The sequence below is a fragment of the Excalfactoria chinensis genome, chromosome 2, assembly GCF_039878825.1.
Source record: "Excalfactoria chinensis isolate bCotChi1 chromosome 2, bCotChi1.hap2, whole genome shotgun sequence".
In the NCBI taxonomy this organism is placed as follows: Eukaryota; Metazoa; Chordata; class Aves; order Galliformes; family Phasianidae; genus Excalfactoria; species Excalfactoria chinensis.
The window spans coordinates 126,750,830-126,767,214 of record NC_092826.1 but is presented as its reverse complement, the minus strand read 5'-3'; the positions used below and the strand labels follow the sequence as shown (position 1 = coordinate 126,767,214).

General features: G+C 46.1%; 1 protein-coding gene across 1 annotated transcript; it reads left to right on the top strand.

Moving 5' to 3' along the window:
* Nucleotides 1-4,518: 4,518 nt before the first annotated feature.
* On the top strand, nucleotides 4,519-13,644 carry LOC140249107 (patched domain-containing protein 3-like). Its single transcript, XM_072330399.1, has 4 exons — nucleotides 4,519-5,368; nucleotides 5,467-5,588; nucleotides 7,352-7,497; nucleotides 11,404-13,644. The coding sequence occupies exons 1-4, from the start codon at nucleotides 4,640-4,642 to the stop codon at nucleotides 13,005-13,007; spliced, it is 2,601 nt and encodes an 866-aa protein (XP_072186500.1). The 5' UTR covers nucleotides 4,519-4,639; the 3' UTR covers nucleotides 13,008-13,644.
* Nucleotides 13,645-16,385: the final 2,741 nt, after the last annotated feature.

Genomic DNA, 16,385 nt, shown 5'->3' with positions numbered 1-16,385 from the left:
TGCTTGGAGCCGAGAAACCAGAGTGCTTGTTGATACCTTTTTTATCCTTTCTCACAAGAATCTACATTTGGAAATTTCTGTGTTCAACTGAGTTTTCTTTTTTATTTTTAGGAAGGATTAAGCTTTCAGAAGAATTCTAACAGACTAGTTGACAAGCTGTTTTTATTGTGCATCCAAATGACGGACAGAATTTCAGCTTCTTAGTATGGGTTACCAGAAAGACAAGATCAATTGCCAGATTTTGTTAATTCAGCTCTGGGATATTACTTCTCACGCTGACATAGACAAAGATTCCTGTCTCTACTGTGACTTCCAAATCACGAGATTTTCTATGATGGCTGTTCTAAATTATACTTTTAAAAACGTGGAGAGCTGTAAGAACTCTGTAATGTGAGCATAATGAAGAACCTCATCAACTTTGGTATTTCTTTTTCTTCATATAAGAACCATGGAACTTCCTTTTCCTTCATACATAAATGTTTCTTTGTTATGTCCATGAGAAGTATGAAGTGTCTCTTTAATCAGTGTCTTATCAATAAGGAAAATGTTACCTCTGTATGCTGCTTTTTTTATTACCTGTTTATAAAATTCCCTGTAAAATGTCCATACAAATGGAAATTTGTATGGACACAAATGAACTTCAGGAACTGTAAATACATGTTATTGATGCCAAGAAACCGCAGCGCCTCTATTGATTACACCAACCAATGTCTGTTTTAGCTTTTCAGAGTATTTCTTGTTTTGGGAAAAAATAACTTCTTGTTTTGAATGTTTGGTGATTCTGTGGTGTTTAAATATCTAAGAATTTGGCTCTGAAAACAAGCTATGATTTAGCAGAGCCTGAATACTCAACAAAGTCACTGAAGGGGGTGGCAATTGGATTATTTATTGAGTTCTTCACATAAGAGAGAATTTTTCATACCTGTGGTCATTCCATTTACAGAAAGATGATTTTATACATTCCCAAGATGTAAAGATTAGGCTTGATCAAATGATTGATGTAATCACTGTTATTCTGTGACATTTTTCCTGGCAGGCACAGCCAGGGCCCAGTCATGGACTGCAGACTACAGACTGTGCCTGGACATGGCCCTTCTCTGGGTGTGGACCCCACTTGCAGGCCCCAACCCAGTGTGGCCTTGGCCTGTCCCACTTTACATGGCAGTTCCTGACTATGAGTCGTGATTATTTGCATTTAGACATATTTCCAGAATTGACAGCAGATTTCCTGCATATAGCTAAAAGGCAAAGCAGTGTTTAAAAATGAAGACCTCTGGTAGGTCTGCTTTTCTGGCAGTGAAATTGCAGCTGAATTTGCTGTGAAAAGCACTGTCTAAACAGAAAAAATGCGAAGCAGTGTTAGGGGAAGTGGTTTCCACAATAATCACTATTTATAGGCTTGGAAAAGTAGTAAACAGTTCAAAGGGAACTTTCAGGGAAATTTCACATTTCAGAAATGTGAAGTTTGATATTTTAGATAAAAATAATGCTTGTTACGTCCAGCTTAAAAGAAAACCACCATGTAGTCTTTCATAGAATCATAGAATCATAGCATGGCCTGGGTTGAAAAGGACCACAGTGATCATCGAGTTTCAACCCCCCTGCTATGTGCAGGGTCACCAACCACCAGACCAGGCTGCCCAGAACCACATCCAGCCTGGCCTTGCATGCCAGGCAGGGATGGGGCATCCACAACCTTCTTGGGCAACCTGTTCCAGTGCGTCACCACCCTCTGTGTGAAAGACTTCTTCCTAGTATCTAATCTAAACCTCCCCTGTCTCAGTTTAAACCATTTCCCCTTGTTCTATCACTATCCACACTCGTAAAGAGCCGTTCCCCCTCCTGTTTATATGCTCCCTTCAAGTACTGGAAGGCCACAATGAGGTCTCCCCGGAGCCTTCTCTTCTCCGAGCTAAACAAGCCCAGTTTCTTCAACCTTTCTTCATAGGAGAGGTGCTCCAGCTCTCTCTGATCATCTTAGTTACCCTCCTCTGGGCCCATTCCAAGAGCTCTGCATCTTGTACTGAGGGCCATAAGCCTGGGTGCAGTACTCCAGGGGCCTCCCAAGAGCTGAGCAGAGGGAGATGATCACCTCCCTCTCCCTGCTGACCACCCTTTTTTAACACAGCCCAGAACACAGTTGGCCTTCTGGGCTGCAAGCACACAGTGATGGCTCATGTCCAGCTTCTCGTCCACCAGGACCCACAAGTCCTTCTCCACAGGGCTGCTCTCAATGGGTTCTTCTCCCAGTCTGTATAAACACCCGGGATTGCCCTGGCCCACGTGCAGCACCCTGCACTTGGCCTTGTTGAACCTCATTAGGTTCACATTCTCCAGACTGTCCAGGTCCCCCTGGATGGCCTCCATTTCCTCCATTTAATCTGAATGTTGTTCACTCTCCCCTTTCTTTGCTGTACATGCTGGAAACAATCCACAAAGCCTGCTGTCAGGGTTTGCTTCCAGGTGTCAGTGGCTGCTCAGCAGGAGGCTGGGAGCTGGAGTTTTAAGCAACCACACCTAGCAGGACGTTATCTTGTTTATGGCACTGCTGACTTGTTTTGCATCTGGCTGTGTGTCATTATGTTGATAGCCTGGGGAAACAGAGAGTGTTGTTGGGTTGTTTATTTATTTATTTATGGTGAACCATACCGATGTATACCTGCAGCCAGATTTGACATATACTCACATACAGAACACAGACCCTGCCCTAGCAATCATATCAGCAGTTACCTTTCATAAAGGAAATACACTCAGAAACTGAATAGTTTTTTTCCCCCTCAACCACAGATTTATGGGAAACCCCTCAGGAAATGTTTCATAATTGGTCATAAATGATATTATGTGTAGCTTGCATAAATTTTAAGGCATTAACAGAAGCACATTTGATCACATGTTCAAACTTCTATTATCTCCCTCTCTTTCTCGCTAGGGAAGTATCTTGCAGCTGGTACAATATGATTTTTCTGTTGCTAGTAATGGACATCAAATTACGTTAAGTGAATGTGCTTAGATCCACCTGCCTCTATTTATTTATGTGTAGATTTAACTCTAGTAGAACAAAAAATATATCCTGAAATTATGTCTAATTGCCAACTTGTTTTTCATAAATCACAGCAGAATCGTGAAGAGCATTTCAGGATGTTGCATCTTCAAACACATGGATACAGATGTTCACTAGATATTCCTCCAGTACCTTTTGGATTCAGTTGTGTCCAGTTTCCTTAAGTACTCTTCACCTCCTCCTCACGTACCAAAGGTAACATGACATGCATGGAGCATAGAATATACTCTATACTGGACAGTCCTGGAGCAGTCTGATCTGGCTCACCCATCTTTGATTGGTGGTGTTGTAAATAATCATGAGAGAGGTCCCCACCAGAGCTTGTACCCAGCACTCGAGGAGCCGCACACAAACTCCAGCTCTTGTCTGGGAACACACAAACTCCCAGAGCCACAACAAGCCATCAACTTTTATTTTCTTTCTCAGGAAGCCTAAAATAACTGATAACCCTATTCGGCTGGTCTTTACTGTTCAAGCATTCAAGTGGATGCTTTCTCTTCATGTCTGCTGCAAGCTCAATGCTCTGTCCGCAAACAGGTCCACTGCCAGAACGTCCTCACAGTCTTCTTAGCACCTTTCTGTGGGGACAGCCATAGCCGATGTTGATTTGCTCATCCATCTGTTCTCCTCAGTTACCCCCACAGAAAACAGGCTGCCATTCCCAGCTGTTGCCGTAACTCCTTACCAGTAATTTGCCGAGCGCCTCCACGACATCAAATAACTTTTCTCTGGAAGCACTGGTAGGAAAGAGCTGCTTTTTTTCAAAGAAAGGCGAGAAGAAGCGCCCGTCTGAGTTAATTGGCAGGACACTCAGAAACGTCATATCTGTGGTTAATTTCGTTCTCAGCCAGAGGGCACTCCAATCAGCATCATTAAGAGAGCGGTGAACAGCCGGCTGCTGGGTACGCCGTGGGCTTGGCGGGATGCTTTCTATCGTTGTTAGTGCACAAAGCTGCCATGTGTTGTAACACTGCGATTTTAGTCGCTTGCACATTCCAGTCACTGAATACTGTTTCCGAGCCCTTTATCTCTTCAGTTCTCATTCCCGTTTTGTAAACTTGTTCACCCCAAGCGGAGACACAGCACAGAGCACATCACTGCGTTACATGTTTTGCTCCCAGGCAGTCAAAACAAGTAAATAAATAAATAAAAGCGCCCCAGCACGGCGCTTCGGTTCGCTTTCCGCAAAGCACTTCGCGATTCTGGTTTCTGACAGCCTCAGAGCGCGTCTCGACAGCGGACAGAGCGGGGGAAGGTGGAACGGCTGGAGAGCCGCTGGGGGGGGCACGGGCGTTTCCAGGCGTTACATCGCCGCATAACGGCAGCCGCGGCAGCGGGGCGGCGTCCCGCCCGTGGGACATCCCGGGCGCGGAGGGGCAGCGCCGTGGCCCCGCCTGCGTGCTGGGGTTGAGGGGGCGGCGGGCGCGGTGAGTCAGCGCGGGGAGGGCCGGCAGCGCCGCGGCTGAGAAGCGCTCAGTGTTTCGGTTACGCCGGCCGGGGGGCGGCATTCCTCCTGCGGAGCGAAAGCGTTACGCTGAGCGGGAGCGGCTGCCGACGGCCCGGACCGCCGGCTCGGCCATGGGGCAGCCGCGGTCCGCCCGGGAGCGCTGCTCCTGCAGCAACACCAACTGCGTGGAGCGGCCCCTGACGCGGCTCTTCGAAGCTCTGGGGCGCGTCGTGGCCGCCCACCCCTGGCCCTTCGTGCTGCTGCCGCTGCTGCTGTCGGCCGGGCTGGGCGCCGGCTTCTTCTTCCTGCCGGACCTGCAGACGAACGACATCGAGGGCCAGTTCACGCCGACCGGCGGGCCCGCCAAGGCCGAGCGCGACTTCGTGCGGCGGCATTTCCCCACCGACGATTCGGAGCGCTTCTCCGCCGAGCGGCTGCCCACGGAGGGCGCCTACGCCGCGCTCATCGCCGTGGCGGCGGGGGACGTCTCGGTGCTCGACGTGCCGGCGCGGAGCGAAGTGCTGCGGCTGGACGCCGAGGTGCGCGACAGCGACTACCGGCGGCTCTGCGCCCGCAGCGGCGGCGCTTGCGTTAGCGCCAACCCGCTGCTGCCGATGCTGGCCGACGGCGGCGACCTGCCCGAGCTGCGCTTCCCCGGCAGCGGCGACGCCTTCCTGGGCACGGCGCTGGGCGGCGTGCGGACGGACGGCGGCGGGCGCGTGGAGCGGGCGCGGGCCCTGAAGCTGATGTATTACCTGCGGGAGGACGGCGGCGAGGCGGGCGAGAGCCGGGCGTGGCTGGAGACGTTCGTGCGGGAATTCCCGGACAAGCTGCGGACGCTGAACCTCACGGCCGTCGAGGTAGCGCCGGGGCGGGGGGCTGCGGCTGCGGCGGAGCGGGGCTGAGCGGCGTCCGGGGCAGAAACGCGTCCTCTGACCTCGCGCTGTTTCCGCACCAGGTGACGTACTTCACCTCGCTGTCCAGACAGGAGGAGTTCGAAGGAAACACCAAAAGCGTGATCCCGCTCTTTTCCATCACCTACTTCTTGACCATCACCTTTTCGGTCGTCTCTTGCCAGAGGTAAAGTACCTGTAAGGCCCGGGGCTGCGAGCAGCCACCTCTGCACTTCCGCTGCGGGTGCAGCAGGGTCTGGGCTCCTTGGGCTGCTGCTGAGCAAAGTGGTTCTGAAGACGCGGCCCTCATGAAATGTAATCGTAGGCAAAACACGTTTTTTCACTTTCACTCTGATGTGAGCATGCTTCCTATGTGCTTAAGTGGAGCACATGCAGAGCATCAGGTGAATCCCCAAGCAGAACTTCTGTTCAGTCTTGTGCAGCCTGAATGTTCATACCCAGCAGTTCATCCTGTGAAGTCATCAATCACTTATGTGGTCCTCATCTCATAGGAATCATTTCTTTTGTTACTGGTATGTTTCCATGTGTTGCAGCTATGTCAGACAACCACAACAAACCATACTCTTAGCAGTCAGAGTGCTGTAACTGTGGCACAAACAGTCACAGCCGCCAGGTCCTACTTGACCTTACTAAGGAAGGGGACCAGGAGCTGCTGGATGCTCTGTGTGGCACAGAGCTCTGCAAACACTTTGTAAAGACAAGTCCAAAAAAGGGAAGGAAGCCAGAAAGTGAGGAGGAAGTACGCTGTTTTCAGGTCTTGTTGCACTGTTTTTCTACCACCTCAGTTGTGATACGGGTGAATTAACGGTAACTTCATAAATTGCTGCAACTCTGTGTAAGTCTTTAAGCATCCTGCTTACTCAGAGTATCCTGAGCCTTGCCTGTGTCACAGAGAACTTGGGCTGCCCTCTTTGTTCAGGTGGAAGGTGAGCTGTCCTACATTTGACTGCTGTAGGGCAGGGTTTGTGTGCTGCGCTTGAGGAATAAAGTTCTGCTCAGGGGGTGGGTTTCTTGAACTGGATCTTGTGTGATGCACCATGCTAATGAGGACATGCAGTTTTGGGTATCAGCTATCTCAGCTGGGAGCACAGCCAGAGTAAGGGTGATTCCACCAAATCGCGTCTGTACACCCACTGGATTACTCTGTACCACACTGACCTCCCAAGAGTTAGGTAGCTGTGATGTGCTTCTCATATTAGAGTCTATATGGGGGTTTCAGCTGGATGCAGTTCCAGCATACGCAGTTGTTTATGTATACAAAAGTCATGGCTTACCCAAAAGGGTGCAGCCTGAATTGGATATGGTAGCTTACCACATTCATCTTGCTTGGAACCAAGAGGTCCTCTTAAAGTTTGGACATGTTCTAGAGCTTGGAGGATACTTCTCATGGGGCAGAAGACAGCTCTGCTGTCCCAATGCAGTGCTACCACATGCAAAGTCTCCCACTGGGAGTGTTCCATGAGGAATCTTCAGTCCAGTCATTGTGGGCATCTTGACAGATGGAAAGCTTATCTACAGCACAGTGCTTACAGCCCAGGAAATACATTCATACTATACTTGATGCTACCCTAAAAACCTGGACAGAGCCTCTGAAAATGAATGACTTGTTTGAACACCCTAAATCTAACTCCTCAAAGGTACGTATCTTCACTGTAGCCGCTTGCTTATTGGCACAAAGATCAGCGTGCATATTTTACTCTCAGGTGCGTTTCTCTGTAACTGGCCAGCAGTAATAGTATATGTGGCACCTGCCATATACATTCGTTTTGTCTTAATGCTTGGGAGCAATCCTAGCAAATAGCAGCTTCCATCAGGTTCTCTTCGTGGTTGGGATACGATCCGTATCTCTGCAGAGAATTCAGTCGTCATGCCAAATGCCTTGGTGAAATACTTGACGTGTAACTAAGCTGTTCCTTAAAATGTTTTCAGGCTGAGCTGTGTAAGAAATAACATCTGGCTTGCATGCTGTGGAGTGCTTTCCTCCGGTTTAGCTGTATTAAGCAGCTTTGGATTGATGCTGTATTGTGGAGTACCGTTTGTGGCAACTGTAGCAAATGCTCCATTTCTTATTCTTGGTAAGTAGAAAAAGTGTGTTGGGCTCCGTGTGAAGAGAAAAGCAGGAATTAAAACAACTTGACAGTGTAACTGTTTTATGAGTGTTAGTTCGTACCTAGTTCAGCAGTGAGCAGTGAGGAATACATGCACAGCTTATGCCAAACCAGCAGAGACTAAAGCCAGTATGAATATGCAAAGGAAGTTACTGGGGTCTTTGATTAGATAAAATCAGGCCTGAGTGTATCAGGACAGTCTGCAGTTTCAAAGTTCATCTTGTTTGGATGTGAAATTTCCTATGTAATATAGTGTCTTGAGGCAGCCTCATTTTGGTGTAACATGGAGGTGATGCTTGCTCTTAGAAACAGCACCCCACAAGAACACCAGGAAGTTACTGAATATCACTGTGTCACAGTTACACAGACCACTTGACAGCCAGAGCTTAGCTTTCCAAATGTCTTTGAATAATGTTGCTGCAAATAAATTACACCATTACAAACCTTACCTTACAAATTACACCATTACAAACCTTACCTAGTCTCCTATGTGATACATTCATGTGATGTTTTCTTGTCTTAATCCCTTGCTGAGGAAAGTGCATGGACTTCCTGAGCTCTTAGGGGCTGCAGGTTGTAAGTGTCCGACATGCTAATTTTATGTTTTGCTTTTTATGTTTTGCCCTCTTTTTATTTTTAGTAAATATATTGTATATAAGTAACAGAACTTGTGTGTATATATATATATACTTTATATATATATATATATATATATATATAACTATATTATAACCCTTACATGTGGCCCCATATAATTCCTCTTTGCTCAGTGCTGCCCAGGGAAGCCAATAGTTTGGACACCTGTGCAAGGTTTTGTTGGGTGCCTAATACAAGTGCTGTGTAGGAGACAGGACTTTTCTTTGTTTCCTCTATGATTCAAATGTGTTTGGTATTTGCATGTTTGTCCCCTGGATGCAAAAGCTCCAAATTCAACAAAGCACCTCTCATAAAGCTGAAAAACGTCTGCAAGCAGTCTCTTCAGGTCTTTACAAACATCACGGTGAATGTTAGTTTTTGGGTTAAGGCAAACAAATGATCTGTATTTTAGAAGAATTGCTTTCAAACCTACCTGACTGCCACGACCTGTGTGGCTCGACACCATTCAGCGCCCCCTTCTGGCCTGCTGCTCCTGGGTGATGCTCAGAGAGATGAGTGCCAATCTCAGACATGTAAAGGTCACAAGCTTGGTTCGAAATCACGAGACATTTCTAGAATAGAACCTGTGTGCTTTTTATCCTTCTGCTCTGTGGATATGGACAGCCGCTTGTGTTTATGGTCTGTTATGTTTTCAGGCTTTCCTTCATGGTATCAAAGGTACAGGCACAAGTGGGAGGGCTGAGCGCTGAGATGGCTCCTTAATCACTGTATGCTAGAAGCTGAGCTTTTAGGCAAACCGTTCCATCAGAACCAGAAGTTGGGGCGTAGGGGGAACTTCATGAGGGGGACAGACTCAATTCTGCTGCCAAATGTGTTTAGGAACCTACTGATAATTAAACAGAAAGCTGTTTGTAATAGTGATCTCAAGAACTCTTGAGGTTGCCCTGATAGCATTAAAAAAATCATTCCTTGTTCCTTCCTACGCATCAGTGATAATGAATTTTTTTAACAGTCCTTTATTAGAGGACTGTTATCATGCTGCCTTCTAGCGGGCTGATTAAAGTGTGCAAATATTAATTTCAAAGACATTGTATTGTTATTCCTAGTGGAGCTCATGCGTGGTGCACACAGTCAGAATCCATGCAGAGTTCTCTGTTTTAATTCTGCACACAATTAGGTGCTTGGTGGTCCTTTGCAGAGCAAGCACACATCTGAATAGAAGCGCTTTTTGTTATACGCAGCTGTTAACAAAACTATCTTTTCAGTTTTTCATTGGTTACTGTAATTTATTTTTGCTGGTCGTGCATATTTTGGGGCTAGGAGATTCTAAATCTGGGAGGAGAAAGCTGCTGCCTTGAGAGTAATTTCATTTCCATGCTTAGAGTGTGTATTTTAGAATGTAATTAGCTCTTAGTAATCTTAGTGGTCTTTTACAGTACACTTCCTTTCTTCTTGACTTCAGTAAGGCTTTTGACACTGTCTTGCAAAACATCTTTGTAGGTAGCATTAGGAAACGTGGTAGACAAGTGGACAGTGAAGTGAGTTGAGCACATATTTGTGCTCATTTCTACTTTCCTCCTTGATGGACTGCAGGTCTCTCCCTTTGAAAATATGAACCCCGCTGTTTGTACTCCCTTTCTCCCCCCCCCCCTCCCTCCCTCTCCAGCAGACTGTATTACAGTGGACTATATTACAGCCTTATGTGTCTGCTGCATCTCTTTCTGGACACAAACTTGCTGATAGCAGACGGATCTGACTTGCTATATTTTTGAAGCCAGTTATAGGGTATCTCCACGTTCAGTTTATCTAAATTCACCAGCTGTTACATTCAGCTGTGCCTGCTTTGCAGGATGCACTTTCTGTGAAGGTCTGCAGGAGATCAAGGCGCTTTCAGCCACTTGCCACTGTAGTACCTGTATTCCCAGACCAGCACTCATCCATATATTGTTCTTGCAGTGTTCTTACCCTCTTTGGCTGATTGCTCTATACTTCCTTTCCTTCCCTTAACTCAGATCTGTTTCAACTACTTAGCCGGTTATTCTCCTACCTATGTGTTCTATTTGCAGTTCTTTGTGTTTGTTGCTTTTTCTTTCACTGGTCTGCTGCAATTCTGAAAGCCATTATATTAGTATTTCTTCAGTTCACCAAACTTCCTGTGAATTGATTACACCTTTTGAAACACTTGTAACTCTTCCCAGCTACTAGTGGGAACATAAATTTTTCTTGTTGTTGTTGTGTTGATTCAAATATTGACCAACACTACGTCTTGTGAATGCTTGTGATCAAGATAAGTACTTGTTTTATAAACAATTTATAATTGCCTTTTTACAGCCACTCAGTTGTGCACACAGCATGCAGTGTTTTCACCTGCTTAGCAGTGCCATCTATTGCATCTTTATTCATCTGCTCCTGCTTCCATTTTCTGCATGTTTGTTTTTCAGAGAACAGAAGAAATCTTGATACAGTGATGCTGGCAAAATACTGACCGGTTTCTGATAAACTCGTAGCAGTTAGAGCTGGGAGAAGCTGATTAACTGCTTACTTTCTCTTGTGTCTTTGGTGAAAACTCTAGACCAGAACCCAGAGTTTTCCTGGCATGGTCTTCCAGGATTCTGATGAGGATTGTATGCTGGCATATCTGTAAAAATGGGAAGATCATTTAATATAAGAAAATAGTTTAAGAATCATGATGAAAGTAAAGGTCAACAAATAATATGCATTTCAAAAATAAGCTGTTTACAGAGATCATGAGTAAATTCTTGTAAGAAAAACTGGGGAGAGTGAAGAGGGAATGAGAGCGACTGGCAAACTTCCATGACTTCTCCTTGTCTGCAGAAGACCAAGCAAAAAATAATTGGTCTAATTTGCTGGAGATTCCAGGGACAGCAGCAGATGCTTCTACAGATGAGGACAGAGATGTGACAGAATAAGCAATGCATTTGTATCTGTGCCATCTGTATCAGTGCGTACTTGAACAGCAGCCACAAAACACTTGTCAGAGATGGGTGAGGTGTGCTCAGTCCTTCAGCAGAGCTGGGTGAAGGATCAATGATGTGACAGGTCACCATGAGTTTTTGAAAGGTGGTAGACACAAGACATCCAGCATCCAAAGGATGTGTTTTCTTGTATCTTAAACTCACAGCAGCACTAAAGCCAGCAGCCTCGCTTGCTTTTTGGAAATTCGGTGTAGCCTTAAATGCTGTTTATGTGGTGCTTTTGCTGGGCATCAGTGGAAGCCGCCTTGTGCCATGCAGTTAACTTTGTCTCCTCTTGCAGGAGTCGGTGTGGATGACATGTTTATCATGATCTCTTCCTGGGAACAGAGCTCAAGCAAGGCAGACAAAACAGACACTAAATCTCGTCTGGCCGAGACTTACAGCGAAGCAGCGCTTTCTGTGACAATCACCACTCTCACAGATGTCTTGGCCTTCTTCATTGGCACCTGGACTGCTTTTCCTTCTGTGAGGTCATTCTGCCTCTACACCGGCACTGCCTTTGTCTTCTGCTATGTTTATGTTATCACCTTCTTTGGGGCAATTATCGTGTTAGATCATAGAAGAGTGAAAGGAAACCGACACTGGTTAACTTGTATGCAAGTGAAAGTAGGAAAGAAGTCCTGCTTGTATAACGCATGTTGTTTAGGCCGCTGTTCCAGTGAGCCGCCTGAGCCAGAAACCAGCGAGGCAGAAAGCGAGCATCCAATGAGCGTATTCTTCAAAAAGTATTACGGTCCTTTCTTGACAGGTAAATGGGTCAAGCTTCTTGTGGTGTTGCTGTATGGAGCATATTTGGGTGGCAGTATTTATGGATGCACCCAGATGAAGGAGGGCATAGATCTTCGAAACCTGGCTAGAGATGACTCTTACGTTATTGCGTACTATGACGACGATGACAAATACTTCTCAGAATACGGACCCAGGGTCATGGTTGTTGTTACTGACAGAGTGGATTACTGGAATGAGTCCGTTCGTAATGACATTGAGGCTTGCACACGGAATTTAGAGGACATTACCTACGTAGACAGGAACCTCTCACTGTCATGGCTTCAAGTGTACACAGGAATTGCTGAACGTAGGTTAATAAATATAAACAATAAGGATAATTTCATTAGTAACTTACCTGTACTATTCCAGAACTATCCCATTTTTGAGTGGGACATTAACAAGACTGCAGAAGGAATAGAAGCTTCTCGTTTCTTCATCCAGACCGTGAATGTCACCTCAGCCGTTGACGAGAAGAATCTGTTACATCAGTTAAGAGACGGAGCCGAGCAGTGCGTAGTTCCACTCATGGTGTACCATCCAGCATTCATCTACTACGACCAGTACCTGGTAATAGTGCAGAACACCATTCAGAATGTTGTCATCGCTGCAGGGGCGATGCTCGTTGTCTCTCTTCTGCTTATTCCCAGCCCACTGTGTTGCTTGTGGGTGACTTTTGCTATAGCTTCTGTTATCGTTGGCGTTGCTGGTTTCATGACATTTTGGGACATCAGCCTCGACTCCATATCCATGATTAACCTGGTCATTTGCATTGGATTTTCGGTAGATTTTTCTGCACACATTTCCTATGCCTTTGTTACGAGTGGAGAGTCGTCAGCCAATGCAAAGGCAGTAGGAGCTCTGCACCAGCTGGGTTACCCAGTGTTACAAGGAGCAGTATCCACTGTGCTAGGAGTAGTTGTCCTGGCCGCAGCAAAAACCTACATCTTCAGAACGTTTTTTAAGATCATGTTTCTTGTTATTTTGTTTGGGGCTCTTCACGGTCTGGTGTTTATTCCAGTATTTCTAACCTTTTTTGGATACTTTGGCAAATCACTACCCGTTACTGAAACTAAAATGCTAGACCTTAGATATAGAAATGATAAAGACCATGCATGACTAATTTAAATGTTTACAGTTATGTATAAATTATTTGGAGTTTAAAATGCAGCTACTTCTGGGGAATGTAAGAAATGAAGGGTGGGAAGGATGGAATAATACAGCAGAGAAGCAAAGACTCTAGAAAGGCCAGGCATTAAGTAACCAAAGAAGTGAAAGCGCACAGAATGGATTTGCATTTCCTCCTTTTTTGTGTGCTTGACTTTGTAACTTTAATGTTGTTAAGCCTTCTTTCTGGTGCGTGTGCAAATTGTTTACTTAATGTATTGGAACTGAAATTATTCTGAACACTAAAGATAGTCCCAGTGTCATAGACTGTTACAGTTCAGTCAGGAAATATACAGAAAAGGCTACAGCAACCATTGGTTCCCTGCATTTCCTGGCTGTTTGCCTTGATGCAGTCACTCTACACTGAGCCTGTAGACAGTTTCCTTAAGAGACTCGAACCTTGAGGTTTTACAGCGAGATGATCAACAGGTGAGTGCTGCCTCATTCTGCAATGGTTCATAAATGTTTGGGAGACTTAGTCTGCTGAGGTTCCTAATGCAGCACAAGAAGCCCATAGGGAAGACTAACTGACTCATGTTTTTTTGTTCAAATGGATTTTTTCTTGCTAAGATTAAACAAATTGTAGCTTTAAGACGACTGTATTTGTTTTGTTGGCTGCAGTTTCCAAATGGATATATATATATACCATAGACTGACCTTGTGTGGACCACCTGAGTGACCATAGTGCTAAATGGCATGCCATGGCATGACAGGGCTGGAATTTCCTAGAAAGCATCACACCTGATTGAGGACAAAGTCAAAAAGCAACACACAGGTTTAAGCCATTCAGTTCAAAAGCTAAAGCCATAAATTCCATTGTGTTTGTCTGTAACAATCCAATTTTTGACTCATCAATGGAGCAGAAGAGCTTTCACTAAAATATTGATAATAAACTAAGAATTTTAACTTGTAGGGACTGGATTAAGAGCCATTACGTAGTTTGTCACCAATTTAATGAGCTACCTGTTAGAAATCTCTGTTCCATCTGGATTTGGGGCCAGTTCCATAGGAATACACCCAGACATCCACTGGAAAAGTAGCACAGCGAGCTGTAGGCAAGAGATTGGAGGCTGCCTGGGCTGTAGCGATCATGCTGTGGTTGACGTCACACTCCAGAGGGACATGAGACAGGTAAAGAGTACAATTAGGAAGCTAAACTTTAGGAAAGCTAACTTCCAGCTCTTCATGGAGTTAGTCAACAAAACGCCCTGGGAAGCTGTCCTTATGGACAAGGGCAGAGCTGGCAGATCTTTAAGGAGGCTTTCTTCAGTGTGCAAGAGCTCCATCCCCAGGTGTAGCAAGTCAGGAAAGGATGGCAAGAGGCCAGCATGGCTGAATTGGGACCAACTAGTCAAACTGAAGAGCAAGAAGAGAATGCACAGACAGTGGAAATGGGGACAGGTACTGGGGGAAGAATATAAGGAAGCCACTAGGCTGTGCAGGAGTGAGGTCAGGAAAGCCAAGGCAACGCTAGAACTGAACTTGGTTAGGGATGCCAAAAAGAACAAGAAAGGCTTCTACAGGTACCTTCAACCAGAAATGTTAAGTCCAGCAGGGCATGCCCCACCACACCCCAGTGAGTGACACTGGCAAACTGGTAACAAGAGACAAGAAGGCTTTATTTTTGCCTCAGTCTTCTCTGCTAACTCCTCACCATGCAGCCCTCGACCGTTGGGTTTGGTAGGAGGGGGCTGAGTAGGCAACATTCTCCCTCTTCAAGCAAGGGTCAGGTTTGTGACCACATGAGGAAGCTGAACAGCCACAAGTCTTTGGGTCCTGATGAGATGCATCCCAGAATCCTAAGGGAATTGTCTGATGTGTTTGCCAACCCGCTCTCTATGATATTTCAAAGGCCGTGGCAACCAGGTGAAATTCCTGGTGACTGGAAAAAGGAAACATCACACCTGTTTTTAAAAAGGGTAAAGGGATGACCCTAAGAACTACTGACATGTCAGTTTCACCTCGGTGCCAGGGAAGATCATGGAACAGGTCTTCCTGGAAGTTACGGTAAGGCACATGGAAGGCAGGGAGGTGATACAAGAGAACCAGTGTGGCTCCACCATGAGCAAATCCTGCTTGACAAACTCACTGGCTTTCTATGATGGTGTCACTGCATCAGTGGATGAGGGAAGAGCCACTGATGTCATCTATCGTAACTTCTCTAAGGCCTTTGACACAGTAACCCACAACATCCCTCTCTGCAAACTGGAAAGATATCAATTTGATTCATGGACTGTTCAAAGGACAAAGAACTGGCTGCAGGATTGAGTCCAGAGAGTGGTGGTCAAAAGCTCAATGTCTGGATGGAGATCAGTGATGAGTAGTGTCCACTATGGGTCAGTGCTGGGGCCGATACTCTTTAATATCTTCATCAATGGCATTGGGGTAGAGTGCACCCTTAGCAAGTTTGTGATGACACCAGGCTGCGTTTGGGATGTAGTCAACACATGAGAGAGACAGGATGCCATCCAGAGGGACCTGGACAGGCCTGAGCAGTGGCTCCAGGTGAACCTCATGAGGTTCAACAAATCCAAGTGCAAGGTGTTGCACCTGGGTCAAGGCAACTCTCATTACCAACACAAGCTGGGGGATGAAACAATTGAGCACTGCCCTGCTGAAAAAGACCTGGGAGTACTGGTGGATGGGAAGCCGGATGTAAGCCAGCAATCTGCCCTTGCAGCCCAGACAGCCAACTCTATTCTGGGCTGCATCAAAAGAAGCGTGGCCAGCAGGTCAGGGAGGTGAGGCCTCACCTGAAATACTGTGTCCAGATGTGGAGTCCTCAGTGCAGGAGAGACATGGACCTGTCAGAGCACATTCAGAGAACGGCTACAGAAATGATCCACAGGATGGAACATCTCTCCTAATGAGGACAGGCTGAGAGAGATGGGGCTGTTCAGCCTGGAGAAGGCTGTGAGGTGACCCAAGAGCAGCCTTTCAGTATCTAACGGGAGCTACAAGAAAGAAGTGAACAGACTCTTTAGTTTGTGGTGATAGAATGAGGGAAAATGGTTTCAAGCTCAAAGAGGGCAAATTTAAGTTAAATTAATCTTATACAGTGAGGGTGGTGAGGCAATGGAACAGGTTGCCTAGAGAAGTGATTGATAACCCATCCCTGGCGACTTTTAAGGCCAGGATGGATCAGGCTCTGGGCAACCCAATGTAGCTGTGGTCTCCCTGTTCATTGCAGGGGAGCTGGACTAGATGGCCTTCAGATGTTCCTTCCAACTCTAAGGATTCTACAACTCAGTACAGCAGAATCCTGTTTCCTCTGTGATGTATCTGTTGACGGGGACAGCAGATGTCAAGTCATCTTGTTCAGAAATTAAC